Source organism: Triticum dicoccoides, chromosome 6B (genome assembly GCF_002162155.2).
Source record: "Triticum dicoccoides isolate Atlit2015 ecotype Zavitan chromosome 6B, WEW_v2.0, whole genome shotgun sequence".
In the NCBI taxonomy this organism is placed as follows: domain Eukaryota; kingdom Viridiplantae; phylum Streptophyta; class Magnoliopsida; order Poales; family Poaceae; genus Triticum; species Triticum dicoccoides.
Genome location: NC_041391.1, coordinates 612074648 through 612090208, shown reverse-complemented (window position 1 = coordinate 612090208; position 15561 = coordinate 612074648). Strand labels below are relative to the sequence as shown.

Below are 15561 nucleotides of genomic sequence, written 5' to 3'. Positions count from 1 at the left end.
TATTTATATTGAATGGTGCAGCTGTCAGTTGGTGTAGTTCCAAACAAAGCATCATGGCGGGATCTACGTGTGAAGCGGAGTACATAGCTGCTTCTGAAGCAGCAAATGAAGGAGTCTGGATGAAGGAGTTCATATACGATCTAGGTGTAATACCTAGTGCATCGGATCCAATGAAAATCTTTTGTGACAACACTGGAGCAATTGCCTTGGCAAAGGAATCCAAATTTCACAAGAGAACCAAACACATCAAGAGACGCTTCAACTCCATCCGCGATCAATTCAAGGAGGGAGACATAGAGATTTGCAAGATACATACGGATCTGAATGTTGCAGACCCATTGACTAAGCCTCTTCCATGAGCAAAACATGATCAGCACCAAGACTCCATGGGTGTTAGAATCATTACTATATAATCTAGATTATTAACTCTAGTGCAACTAGGAGACTGAAGGAAATATGCCCTAGAGGCAATAATAAAGTTGTTATCTATATTTCCTTATATCATGATAAATGTTTATTATTCATGCTAGAATTGTATTAACCAGAAACTTAGTACATGTGTGAGTACATAAACAAAACAAAGTGTCCCTAGTATGCCTCTACGACTAGCTCGTTAATCAAAGATGGTTATATTTCCTGACCATAGACATGTGTTGTCATTTGATGAATGGGATCACATCATTAGAGAATGATGTGATGGACAAGACCCATCCGTTAGCTTTACAATGATCGTTAAGTTTTATTGCTATTGCTTTCTTCATGACTTATACATGTTCCTCTGACTATGAGATTATGCAACTCCCGAATACCGGAGGAACACCTTGTGTGCTATCAAACGTCACAACATAACTGGGTGATTATAAAGATGCTCTATATGTGTCTCTGAAGGTGTTTGTTGGGTTGGCATAGATCGAGATTAGGATTTGTCACTCCGTTTATCGGAGAGGTATCTCTGGGCCCTCTTGGTAATGCTCATCACTATAAGGCTTGCAAGCAATGTGACTAATGAGTTATTTACGGGATGATGCATTATGGAACGAGTAAAGAGACTTGCCGGTAACGAGATTGAACTAGGTATGAAGATACCAACGATCGAATCTCGGGCAAGTAACATACTGATGACAAAGGGAATAACATATGTTGTTATGTGGTTTGACCGATACAGATCTTCCTAGAATATGTAGGAACCAATATGAGCATCTAGGTTCTGCTATTGGTTATTGATCAGAGATGTGTCTCGACCATGTCTACATAGTTCTCGAACCCATAGGGTCCGCACGCTTAATGTTCGATGATGATTTTTATTATGAGTTATGTGTTTTGGTGACCGAAGTTTGTTCGGAGTCCCAGATCACGGACATGACGAGGAGTCTCGAAATGGTCTAGAGGTAAATATTCATATATTGGAAGGTAGTATTCGGACATCGGAATAGTTTCGAGTGGTTCCGGTATTTTACCGGAGTACCGTGGGGTTACCGGAACCCCCCGGGGAAGTATTGGGCCTACATGGGCCTTAGTGGAGAGAGAGGAGGCCCACAAGGGGTGGCCGCGCCCCCCATGGCAGTCCAAATTGGACTAGGGGAGGGGGTAGAGCCCCCCTTTCCCTCTCCCTCTCCCTCTTCTTCCTTTTCCCTCTGGTGGAAGAAAGGAAAGGGGGGGTGAATCCTACCAGGAGTGGAGTCCTAGTAGGACTCCCCCCATGGCGTGCCCCTCCTGGCCGTCGGCCTCCTCCTCTCCTCCTTTATATATGGGGGTGGGGGCACCCCAAAGGCACATCAATGGTTCTCTTAGCCATGTGTGGTGCTCCCCTCCACAGTTCACACTTCCGGTCATAGCGTCATAGTGCTTAGGCGAAGCCTTGCATGGATCACATCACCATCACCGTCATCACGCCGTCGTGCTGACGAAACTCTCCCTCGACCCTCTACTGGATCAAGAGTTTGAGGGATGTCATCGAGCTGAACGTGTGCTGAACTCGGAGGTGTCGTACGTTCGGTACTAGATTAGTTGGATCGTGAAGACGTTCGACTAAATCAACAGCGTTAACCTAACACTTCCGCTTTCGGTCTACGAGGGTACGTGGACACACTCTCCCCCTCTCATTGATATGCATCTCCTAGATAGATCTTGCGTGAGCGTAGGAATTTTTTGGAAATCGCATGCTACGTTCCCCAACAAAGATCTATCCATGAATATTATTTGAGTTTTATCTGAACTCTTTTATGCATGATTCTTATAGCCTCGTATTTCTTCTTCGATTTATTGGTTTGGTCTGGCCAACTAGATTGATTTATCTTGCCACGGGAAGATGTGCTTTGTGATGGGTTTGATCTTGCGATGCTCAATCTCAGTGATAGAGGGAGACATGACACGCGTGTATTTTTGCTATTAAGGGTAAAAAGATGGGGTTTATTCATACGTGAGTTTATCTTGTCTACAGCATGTCATGTTGCCTAATGCATTACTCCGTTTTTCCATGAACTTAATACACTAGATGCATGCTGGATAGCAGTTGATGCGTCGAGTAATAGTAGTAGATGCAGGATCGTTTCGGTCTACTAATCTTGGATGTGATGCCTATATACATGATCACTGCCTTGGATATCATCATAATTATTTGCTTTTCTGTCAGTTGCCCAACAATAATTTATTTACCCATCGTATGATATTTTCTCGAGAGAAGCCTCTAGTGAAAACTATGGCCCCCGGGTCTATTTTCTATCATATATTAAAACCAAAAATACCTTGCGGCAATTTTCCTTTATTTAATTTATTTTGTGTTTTAGTTAGATCTATTTATCAAATCTCATACAATTTAATATATCTCAATACCATTGAGGGATTGTCAATGCCTTTACGCGTTGGGTTGCAAGTATTTGTTGTTTGTGTGCATGTGTTGTTTACATAGTGTTGCTGGGTTCTCCTACTGGATTGATAACCTTGGTTTCATAATGGAGGGAAATACTTACCTCTGTGGTGCTGCATCATCTCCTCCTCTTCGGGGAAATACCAACGCATATTACAAGTAGCAACCATCAAATGGATTTGCAAGCACTGGTACCGTAAGGTGCTATACAAACGGTTTTTAGCCCCTTTCCGCAACAACATTTGGAACCGTCGCCAATTGAGTGTGGGCGATGGGGGGGGGGTCCTTCCCACACGATCCAGAAACCGTCGGGGATGGGTGAGCGGCTAATGACATTCACCATAGAATAAACGTATGAGAAGCCGCCCCAGTCCCACATGTTACATCTCGACATTACGTTTCTGATCAGAGAGACATCCCAAACGATTACGCCGCTATAGTCATGTGAAAAAGGTGGACATTAACATTTAATCTGCCAATATGTTTGTGATAGGTACGTTATCGCACACGGTTCAAGAATGTAAAATGGGTGTGGTGCCTCTACTAACGCCAACATGTACATTTTCATAATTGTGTGTGATTGGTATTCCTATCACACACGCACACTGGTTTGAAATGTTTGCCATATTACCATGAATCACAGACGCATATGAGACGAAACCGTGTGTGCGGCCGTCGGACATCGCAAATGTTTCACGTCAAAGAACCATATGTTTTCTTTTTTCATCGCACAAGCTGTTTTCTTTCTAACCGTGTGCACATTATTTTATTCGCTCCCGTACATTTTTTTGGCTGAAATTTATTATTCGAATCGGAAATTTTGAAATATGAAACGTGCTATTCAAATTCTCAGCACAATGGTTCAACAATGAATCCATAAATAAAATTGTCAGCACAGTATGTTCAGTAAATACAGGATTAGACAACAATTAACTATGATGAACCACAATATTTACAGGTGGTAAAGGTGAAGAGACAAGTGTAAATCATTTTGACTGCCGATGGTGTTGAAGAAGCGGAATGCCCATAATGTGCCTTCCTGCATGCCATAGGCACGAACAACTTTTGTCCAACCCCTTGTGACGATCGCCCACCCATCCTTCGCCGCCTTCAGGAAGACTTCTAGAGCATTATCATGGTAGAATGAATTATATACTTTAACCTTAGTTGCCTCCACTCGGTCATGTAGTTTGCAAGGTAATCATCAGTAAATAGCTTCGGCAACCACTGAAAAGAGAAAAATATCAGATCATGAGGTATAATAGAGTAACTTGTTGTGGGCAGGGGGACAAGGCAACATATTACTTACCATCATAAAGTTCACTGTTGTCTTGGACAAAGGGTAAATAAAGAGCTTAATTCCCATCACCCGTTTCTTTCGCCTAACAATCTTTCTTAGTTTTCTCACTTGATGCTTGTTCATGAATATCTCATTGCCCCATACGCAAAATGGATCGAAGCGTGGATCAGTATCGCTCATATATGTACCTACAAGCAACCAGTAAATGTTAGAAGCTAAACTGAGATTGGACAAATGATGTAAAATACAACTACCTACATTCCTAAGTACAAATATTTTAAGACATTTCAATATGAACTACATACGGGTGTATATAGAATTATAGATATAGTTTAGATTAGAATATAGATTCACTCATTTTGCTCCTTATGTAGTCTATATTGGAATCTCTAAAAATACTTAAATTTAGGAATAGATGGTGTATAAGACATGGGATGCAGCTAACCTCGATGGCAAACAACAACATCACCCATTGTAGCCCTGTGTAAGTACATGGAAAGCCAATGTTAACTACAACAGGGTTAACATCCACCAAAAATAGCAAATGGTAATAAAATGGCAACATATGTAGTAATATCTTCATTGCGAAAGAGTAGCACGGTAGCAAAGGGACGGATTAAAAATGGATACAACTGTTAATTGCAACAGGCTTAACAACATCCTAATTCATGTCTTCTAAGTTTGTAGCCATTGAAATACAAATGTTAATTGCAACAAGCTTAATGGCAATTGAAACCGGTACTGATAAAAATGCAATTGGCAGAGTTAAACATCACAAGGCAGGTGCTGCCAGAGCAGTTAATGGCCCAGCTATCTATAAAAAGGTAGGGAAAATAGCTAAAATGTATTAGGCATGTTTACTACAAGATGCTTAAGACATCGACCGTACAAAACATAGCCATTAATTACAACTGGTATTGGTAAGATTGAACTGGTGAGTTTATACTTGGTAAGTCATGAGAGGTAGTTGTTGGGGCACTTCATCTTGGCCAGAGCCCGCCCAAAGTTAGCAGCGACGGAGTCGAGCTGTTCCTCCAGGTCGAAGCGTGGATCAGTGCCCCCGACATGTGTACCTACAAGAAGCAAGTCAATGTTAGAAGCCAAACTGCAATTGCACAAATGATGTAAAATACTGTAAGACATGGGATGCAGCTAACCTCGACGGCAAACAACAACATCGCCCGTTATGGCCCTGCGTAAGTACATGGATAGGCATGTTAAGTACAATAGGGTTAGAATCCACCAAAAATAGCAAATGGGCAGCATATGTAGTATATCTTCATTGCGGAGAGTAGCATGGTAGCAAACGGTCAGATTAAAAAATGGATACAACTGTTGATTGCAACAGGCTTAACAGCATCCTAAGTCATGTTTTGTAAGTTTGTAGCCATTGAAATACAACTATTTAAAAATGGATTCAATTGTTAATTGCAACAGGCTAATAGCCATTGAAACCGGTACTGATAAAAATGCAATTGGCAGAGTTAAACATCACAAGGCAGGTGATGCCAGAGCAGATAATGGCCCAGTTGTCTATAAAAGGGTAGGGAAAGTAGCAAAAACATGTTGGGCATGTTTACTAGAACATGCTTAATACATCGACCATACAAAACATAGACATTAATTGCAACTGGTATTGATAAGATTGAACTGGTGAGTACATACTTGGTAAGTCCTGAGAGGTAGTTGCTGGGGCACTTCATCTTGGCCAGAGCCTGCCCAAAGCCAGCGGCGGCGGAGGCGAGTTGTTCCTCTGGGTCGAAGCGTGGATCAGTGCCACTGACAGGTGTACATACAGGCAACTAGTAAATGGTAGAAATTAAACTGCAATTGCACAAATGATGTGAAATACTGTAAGACATGGGATGCATCTAACCTCGACGGCAAACAACAGCATCGGCCGTTATGACCCTGCGTAAGTACATAGACAAGCATGTTAAGTACAACAGGGTTAGCATCCACCAAAAATAGCAAATGGGCAGCATCTCTAGTAATATCCTAAGTCATGTATTGTAAGTTTGTTGTTGGTATTGGTGAAATTGAACTGGACAGTTAATACTTGAACATCACACAGTGTGCAGTACCGAAATAAAAAAGGCACGAACATGCTTAATACATCAACCGTACAAAACATAGCCATTACAAGTGGTATTGATAAGATTTAGTTGGTCAAATCATACTTGTTAAGTCTTGGGGGGTAGTCGTCGGGGCACTTCTTCTGGGCCAGAGCCTGCACCATGTCCGCAGCGGCGGAGGCGAGGTGTTCCTCCAGGTTAACACGCACAGCGGCCATCGTGCCATGGACTGCCATCAGCTCCTCGACCCCCACATGATATGTGGTTGGGCTTGCACGACAATGCTCTGGAGGTAGGGCGGTGGGGATTTGGAGGCCTGAGGATGTTTCACAGGCGCCATTTAAGCAATAAGGTCGGGGACATGATAGAGATCGGTGGGTTACCTAACTGAATCCAAGCAGAACGTAGATGTGGTTGAAGCTACGGTTGCGGCGGCGGTGGATTGAGCTGCCGGTAGGGCAAGGCGCGCGGGGGGGAGGTGGGGTGGGAGATACTAAGGAAATTTGATGGGTGGGGATGTGGTTGGACGAATAAATTCTGAAATCGCGCGCCTAATGAAAATTTCGCTGCGAAACTTGAAACTTGGGTGGGGGAAACACACAATGCAGACGAAGCGCGTAAAGTACTCGTGTGCGAGAAAACAGAAAATTGGCAGATCCCATCTTCAAAAAAATGTACACGTGTAGTCGATTTTTCTCAGTCAATGGTACGCCTGATTTATTAGGAACCATCGCACAGGTAACTGACTTATGGATCATTAACGCAAAAAAACACACACGGGTACGGCATAGAAACTGTGTGCTTTGTGATCTTCTAATGATTAACGCAAAAAAATGCACATGGGCACACATGCTAATCAACGCTCAAAGCCCTCAAAGAATGCTCTTACCGACATTGTACGTTAATACTACAAATTTAAAGTACTACTGGTAATTTGCTCTAATACTACAAACTTAAACTACTTCTCACATGCTGTTGGGGCATGCTGGCCAAATGCCGGCGTTCTCCTTCCCGGCCTTGTAGGCGGCAGCCCACCGTGCTTCGATCTCTGCCAAGCTCTCCTCACCACAGCGTGCGGCCTCTTCTTTCTTGCGGCGGCGGGACTCTCTTTTCTTGACTGCTTTCTGCCTTTTCCGATCCTCCTGTGCGGCTTTGGCCGCCTCTAGATCCACCGCCCATTCGGCCATGCCAGCCTCAAAGTCCGCCCACGTAACTGTGTGGCCGCCACCAGCGATGAACTCGGCATGGCGATATGCCATCGCTTCCTTACCATGTGTGCGGTCGCGGGCGGCGAGGAACGCGGCGCGGCGGGATGCCATCGCTTCCTTACCAGTTACTATGCGTCGTGGTGCCATGAACGATGCTTGGAGAGAGCTCTGGGACGAAGGGGCCGGGCAACCGTACAGTGCGGTGGTTTTTAAGATCTCAACGACAAACGACAAAGGAAATGTGGCTTCCCTTACAATTTTGCTCGTTCATTATCGCACATGGTTCATCTCCGTCGCTTCCGGAAACAGTGTGCACTGAGGCTATTGTGTGTTGCGTTATGATTGGCCGGAACCCCAGCCACGCGGATCGCGCGTATGCACCGTAGGATGCGCCGTGATCGAACAGTAATCCATGTCCCTCACATCACATCCGTGCAGCTGTTGCAGGATTGGATTTATATGTGCCAAATGCCTAGAAAATGCACATAATCCCCTAAATATGGTAAATGAGCCCGAGAAAATGCCAAATTTGAACACGGTGATTTGCAGGGTGTATGTTCTTTGTAGAAAAAAAACTCCAGGGAAAAGAACAAAGAAAAATTTGATTCCCCTTCAATCTTGGTGATTTCCCCCTCGAAATCATAGAACTTCCCCGGCGATGGTTCGATTTATGAAGGGCGTGCATGACGACATAAGCCAAACCTTCTCAAATTTTTACTAGGGCATGGTGAGATCATACCATGGCACCATGCCAGGAATTATATTTTTCAAGCATTTATTTCATTTTTTTCTATATTGAAAACCCAATAAACAAACGTCTGTGGTTGACTATTGCCACACATTTCATCAAAATATCTGTCCATTCCTTGTAAAAGGCAGAATTTATTAAATGGCACGAGCATCATTTTCCAGGCCATTCTTGTGCACGCTTTCATGCACCGATTGTTTGAACTTGAATTATGTGCATTAATGCCTATAAAATGCACATAATCCCCTAAATATGGTAAATGAACCCGGAAAGGTGTCAAATTTGAACGCGGTGATTTGCAGGGTGTATGTTCATCGTAGAAAAAAAAACTCATGGACAAAGGACAAAGGTAATTTGGACCCCCCCCCCTTCAATATTGGTGATTTCCCCCTCGAAACTATGAAACTTCCTCGGTGATGGTTCGATTTATGAAAGGCGTGCATGACGACATAAGGAAAACATTCTCAAAATTTTACCAGGGCACGGTGAGGCCATACCATGGCACCGCGCCAGGCGTCATGTTTTCCAAGCATGTATTTCATTTTTGTATAGTTGTTAACCCAGTAAATGACGCGTTTATGGTTGACTATTGCCACACATTTCCTTGAAATATCAGCCCATTCCTTGTAAAAGGCATGAGAATGTACTAAATAGCACGAGCATGGTTTTCCAGACCGTTCTTGTGTTCCTTTTCATGCACTGATTGTTCGAATTTGAATTATGTGCATTAATGCCTAGAAAATTCAAATAATCCCCTAAATATGGTAAATGAGCTCGGAAAAATGTCAAATTTGAACACGTTGCATCTGAGGCAGTATGTTGATCATTGGAAAAAACTGAATGACAAACTAGGACGGAAATTTGGATTCCCCTTCAATCTTGGTGATTTCCCTCTCGAAAGCATGGAACTTCCTCGGTGATGGTTCGATTTATGAAGGGCATGCATGACGACATTAATCAACCTTTCTCAGCTTTTAACCAGGGCACGGTGAGGCCATACCATGATGGAACCATGCCAGGCATCATGTTTTTCAAGCACATATTTCATTTTTCTATAGTTGCTAACCCAGTAAATGACGCGTTTAGGTTGACTATTGCCACACATTCCCTTGAAGTCTCTGCCCATTCCCTGTAAAAGGTTTGAGAATTTACTAAATACCATGAGTATGGTTTTTCTAGACCGTTCGTGTGCACCTTTTCATGCACCTATTGTTTGGATTTGAATTATGTGGATTAATGCCTAAAAATGCGCGCAATCCCCTAATATGGTAAATGAGCCCGAAAAAATGCCAAATTTGAGCACGTTGCATTCGAGGGGGTATGTTGATTGTAGAAAAAACTGAATGACAAGCTAGGAAGGAAATTTGGATTCCCGACCCCTTCAATATTGCTGATTCCCCTCGAAACCATGAATTTTCCTTGGTGATGGTTCGGTTTATGAATGGCGTGCATGACGACTTAAGACAAACATTCTCAATTTTTTACCAGGGCATGGTGAGGCCATACCATGGCACCATGCGAGGGGTCATGTTTTCCAAGTATGTATTTCATTTTTGTATAGTACCCAGTAAACACATTTCCTTGAAATATCTGTCCATTCCTTGTAAAAGGCATGCGAATTTACTAAATAGCACGACCATGGTTTTCCAGACCGTTCTCGTGCACCTTTTGAAGCATTGATTGTTTGAATTTGAATTATGTGCATTAATGCCTAGAAAATGCACATAATCCCCTAAATATTGTAAATGAACCCGGAAAAGTGCCAAATTTGAACACGGTGATTAGCAGGGTTTATGTTCATCGTATAAAAAACTTCATGGACAAAGGACAAAGGAAATTTGGATTCCCATTGAATCTCGGTGATTTACTATCGCACACGATTCATCTCCATCGCCTCTGCGAACCGTGTGTGTTCACTCAGACATGCAAAAGGAAAAACAAAACCCTCGCCCCCTTCGTCCCCACCCACTCGCCACGGACTCCTCCGCAACTCTCCACCTCATCAACTTCTATCGCAGCGGCCACCCTAAGCTCGACGACGCTGTTGTCGGCGGGCGGATGTCGCGCTCCAAACGGCACGGGATTTCGCCCCTACCGCTTTTCGCCGCCTATCTACACCGACATTCTAGACTCTAGTCGACTGGGGTTTTCTGTGGGATTGGGCTGGGGATTTTTCTCATGGAGAAGGTAATCAACTTAGTGAAACATTCACTCATCTCTTATCGTAGTCCGTCCATCGCTGTTCGTGGGTGTTCATTCATGTGTCCACAGTGCAAGCACAAATCGGGCAAGTGTGGTCGCGGCTAGTCGAAAACGAAGTTCTATCTCACCATTCCAGATGACTTCAGGGAGCGCTCGGTATGTTCAATCTCAACCTACCATAGTCGGCATGGCCTAAATTTGTGAACATATACCGTCTGTTGCTACATTATCTATATATTTGCATCAAATCTTTGTTACATTATCTATTTTTAATTATATATTTTTGTACTTTGCTTTCATCTATATATTGCTCTGTTCTATCGGTTACTACCACATTTGCATCTTGCTCTGTTATTTCAATATATCTAATTTACTATCTTAATTTTCATTTTAAGCAGTACATCCCTTGCTTTGCAAGAACATCAGTAGAAGGAAATCTTAGGCTTTACTTTGTTAATGACTTCCAGGGTGTCATATTGACACAGCATGGACATACAATGATGGTTAGCGTAAAACTTGATAAAGATGGTCACTCCTATTTTAATGCGGACCTTTGAAGAAAAATGTCTAAGTGTTATGAACTAAAAGCTGGCAATAAAACTCTAGTGCGTGCACCATAGTCTGGCCTAATTAACATGGATGTTTACTTCCCCAACGTCATCAACCGATGAAAGTCTGATCGAGGTTAGTGTCCTTTCAACTTTCTCCATGTTGTCATATTACTTAGCAAAATCGGGGTATTTGTTCTGACTAATTGATCACTATTTAAGCAAACAATTGTAATTTCATTTTCTAACTCCGTTCCTAGGCAGTAACAAATTTTATTTACCAAATTATGTGCATTATATATTCTTCTGCCATGTTCGAAATAAATAATACCTTTCTACCTTTTAAGCAGGATATGTTGGATGCATAGTGAACGATCTGTATGTTACTAAGCGTACCAAATTTCACTGGAAGGACTTGAAGCATGTCATAAACTTTGTTGATAATCTGACAGAGATAGCATAGCGTATGAACGCTGGATTTTGGATGGGATTAATTATACCTATGGTGCACACATTGAACAAGACCAATTGTGTGCACAAAACGCTGGTAAAAAGTCTTATTTTAATGTTGATGCTCATAAACTATATATATCTCCAACGATATGTTACAAATGGTTTTTATTCTACATTTCAACAGAAATTACCCACTATAGCAGTTCCTGATTCGATTTCCCGGCCTAGTCGAATTACACTTGTGCCTGCTAATAACGCCAAAGTGATTGCAAGGTACTGCATCTCCCGCAGAAATGGAACCATTCAAATTAACAAGTTCTCGCTTGTCGTGGCAATGCATCCATATTGGAAAATTGGAGACACTGTTCTACTCATGCTATACCAAGGCACATGAGGGCTCTTCCTTTTCATTGACGAGATGCCGAGTCACTATGATCAAGCTGCTTCCAGCGGATAGTTGTGGTTGTTGGCCCTCAGCCTCTTAAAATGTGCTAGCTGTTATTGTGTTAAGTATGTAGATATGGACCATATGGTTGTTGGCCGTTAGCCTCTTAAAATGTGATAGTTGCTATTATGTTAAGTATCTAGATATGGACCATATGATTGTCAAAATCGTGTTACGATGATCCTCCTTTTGTCAAATAGTGTAACCACTATATATATGTTACTCAAATGCTGTTAGCCAAGTTCTCAAATTTTCATGGAAAGTATTAGTATCGTACACAGTTCTTTAAGTTTAAGCATGTGCCCGATGTCCAGAAGGCATTTGCATATTAACTGTCCATATTGCAAATTCACACACATGTTAACATAAGGAAATGTATGTGTAACTTACTAATCATCGCACACGAGTAATAGCAGACGCATCATGTGCGATACTCCTAGCCACTGCAAGTAACTAGTTTGCATTTCAAAGTTTTTTGTAGACACAGAATCGCACACGAACTTACTGTATTAACCATCTGTGTTGTAATTTCTCATCGCAAACAGTTCATCCGAGTCGGCTGTTTGCCACATATCACACACATCTTGTTTACAGGTCTCATTTGTTTTCTTTTGTCTCATCGCAAACAGTTCATCCATGTGAACTGTATGCCGCATATCACACACATCTTGTTAAGTTGAACCGTTTCTGTTGTGTTCCTTAATCAATAACAGTTCGTCTGAGTGAACCGTATGCCGTATATCACACACACCTTAATCTGGCTAACCGTTTCGGTTACACTTCCTAATAGCAAATAGTTCATCGGAGCGAACTGTATGTCATATATCGCACACACATTGATATGGTTGTCCGTTTCTGTTGTTTTGCCTCATGGCAAACAATTCGAATGGACTAACCGTGTGCTCTGCATCGCACACGTAACAAAAATCTGAACCGTGTTTGATAGCTCCGCCATTGCAAACGTTTTACACCTTTTTTGACGGTTCTTTTACACCACCGGGTCTCTGATCGTAGTGACGCGTTAGCAGCAACCTGCAGTAGTGAAGATATAACATAGCTTGTCATCTTTTGCCGAGTTAAGGACCACTCCAGCCCCCGCGCCAGCTAGCATTTTGGAACCATCAAAGTACATGATCTAGTGAGAAGGGGCGGTGACCAAGATGACAGAGAGGTTCGAGGACATCTTGGTGAAGAATGAGGAGGCATGTGTCAAGCGCTCCGACACCAAAGAGGCATGTAAGAATGATAAGTTTAACATCTTGATCACGGCGACCGATAAGAAGCTCAAGCTTGAAGAGAAAAAGACCAAACTCGAAGAGAAGAAGGTTGAGATCGTAGCCCCTTCAGAGGATTCAAAGATGTGGACCTTGCAGATGGAGGAGTTGGATGAGGATGCAAAGATGATCGTGCAAGCTGACCATCTTAGGATGTTAAAGCGCTTGAAGAATCAGCTGAAGACGGCGGAGAAGGAGGCGGCCGAGAAGGAGGCGGTCTAGAAGAAAGCGGATGGCGAGGAGAAGGTGGTGGCGGCAGAGTGAGCTTAGAGGCTCGGATAGCCGGTCTGGCAGGGAAAAATCCATATGCCAAACTGAGATTCTTTTGTGATTGGGTATGCAAACACTATGCATTTTTGGCTCTTTTTGGTTGTGATTGGACGCTATGCATTTGAAATTCAAATTGCTGGTATCTAGGCAGACGTTTACCTGTCCACGGACATATACAATGTCCGATTTAGGAGCGAGGGGATGCCTTAAACCCGGGCAAACGTCGGGCCAGGCCGGGTTTCGGGCCGGGCTTGTAAAAGCCCGACCTTCATTTCCCAAGCCCGAGCTCGGCCCGAAGCCCGAAATACTCCCTGTTTTCAAGCCCGAGCCCGGCCCGAAATCAAGCCCGAAGCCCGAAAGCCCGGCCCGAACACTGTTTTTTAGTGTATGCACGTGCAAGCCCGACCCGAAGCCCGAAAGCCCGGCCCGAAATACATAAAAAATGAAGCCCGAGCCCGGCCCGAACTATCTTCCGGGCTGCAACACAAGGCCCGAGCCCGGCCCGAACGTCAAGCCCGACCCGTCCCGGCCCGGGTTTTTCGGGCCGGGCTCGGGCCGGGTCGTCGGGCCGGGCTGCCCATGCCCAGGTTTAGGATGCCCTGTAGGTGTCTGCAAGCATTGCTCTAGAGACACGCTACAGCAGCACTGTTTCTTTTTCATGGGCATATTGTAGTTATGTTAGATTTGGGTACTGGCAGACGGCAATTAATGGAACCTCGTCTCCACGACCACATCAAAGAACAAATTAACACATTAATTGCACACACTCACAAGGTGACCTATATATAAGAGCACGGCCTTCATCCTGGGCTAGCCTTGCTAGTTCATACTTATTTCATAACAGTCCGAGCTGCACAACCGCGGCACAAACCAGAGCAAAGCTAGCCCACGCCGCCGGCGCGAGCCCGGCGGCGCCATTGTACGAGTAGAACGGCATGGTGCCCGGGGTCACCGGTGTCAGCGGCGTCGCGCCAGGCGTGGTGCCCGTGCACGCTGGAGACGTCGGCGTCGTGTATGGCGTTGTAGGGGTCGTGTACGGCGTGGTCGGCGTCGTCGTCGTCGGGGTCGGGCTCGTGTACGGTGTGGTCGGGGTGGGCATCGGCGTTGTCGGCGAGGAGCCAGAGCCGGAGCCGGAGCCGGATACGGTCACCTCGAGCTTCATGCCGCCAGCGCAGTGGCCTGCGATGGTGCAGATAAAGTAGTGCTTTCCGCCGGTCTTGAGGGGCACGGTGGTCGCGCCGCTGCCGTCGGAGCCGACCGCGTTGGCCGCCGCGCACGCCAGGTAGTCGGCCGCGCTCACCTCCGCCACTGTGTGCAGGCCCTTGGCGTAGTTGAACACTAGAACAGGGCAGACACATGTTAAACCATAACCAGTCACATGATTAACGGCACGTATGTACTCACGAAGAAACTAAAAGTCTTACCGAGACTGTCGCCGACTTTGAAAGTGTTGCCACTGGCCCAGGTGGTGTAGTCGACGCCGATCGTCCAGCCGGACTTGCCACCGACGGTGAAGCTGGTGGCGGCCGCCGGGAAGGCACGGGCGACGAGGAGCAGCGCCACCAGGACCCAGCAGGAACCGGCGCCGGAAGCCATCGTGACTGATAGACCAAACCAAGATGAACCGTAAATCTTCTCTCAGGTGCTAGCTTTTTTTTGAAACGGACTCAGGTGCTAGCTTTCGTTAACAGAGGAGATATGATATGCTGCTGCGTTGCACTTGGATGAGAAGAAGAGACGCGGGAAACGTGGCGCTTATATAACAGCATCGACCGCAACGTGCAGTTGGTGGGCAATGGGCTTTCTTTTCACCGGGTGTGCGGGAACGAATATATATGTCGAGCAACTTTACCTATGAGGAAATGCAATGAAAATGCTTTTGCTTATATATGCTAATTATTGAACGGCTGGCCCTGTTCATGCCAACAACCGATCAGATTTCCATGATGGTGTTGCAAAAGGCATGTTCCCATCATGATGAAAGGACTACATCAAATCCCGTGTATTCATAAACATTTGGTGATCAGCTCGTTTAATTTGAACCACCTAGCTCGATCTTTTTACTAACAATTCTTTCTAACAGAAAAAAAATCAGATGAAAAAAATATCTGAGTCCACTAGAGGACTAGACTACACGACTTTTTATACTTGTAGTTAAAATTTGCGGGTGGT

General features: G+C 44.3%; 1 protein-coding gene across 1 annotated transcript; it reads right to left on the bottom strand.

The window, feature by feature from the left end:
• Positions 1–14098: 14098 nt before the first annotated feature.
• Positions 14099–15206, bottom strand: LOC119320203 (blue copper protein-like). Its single transcript, XM_037594310.1, has 2 exons — positions 14814–15206; positions 14099–14727 (listed from the first exon to the last, which is right to left on the bottom strand). Exons 1-2 carry the CDS (start codon positions 14983–14985, stop codon positions 14225–14227), a joined length of 675 nt encoding a protein of 224 aa, XP_037450207.1. The 5' UTR covers positions 14986–15206; the 3' UTR covers positions 14099–14224.
• Between the last annotated feature and the right edge of the window lie 355 nt (positions 15207–15561).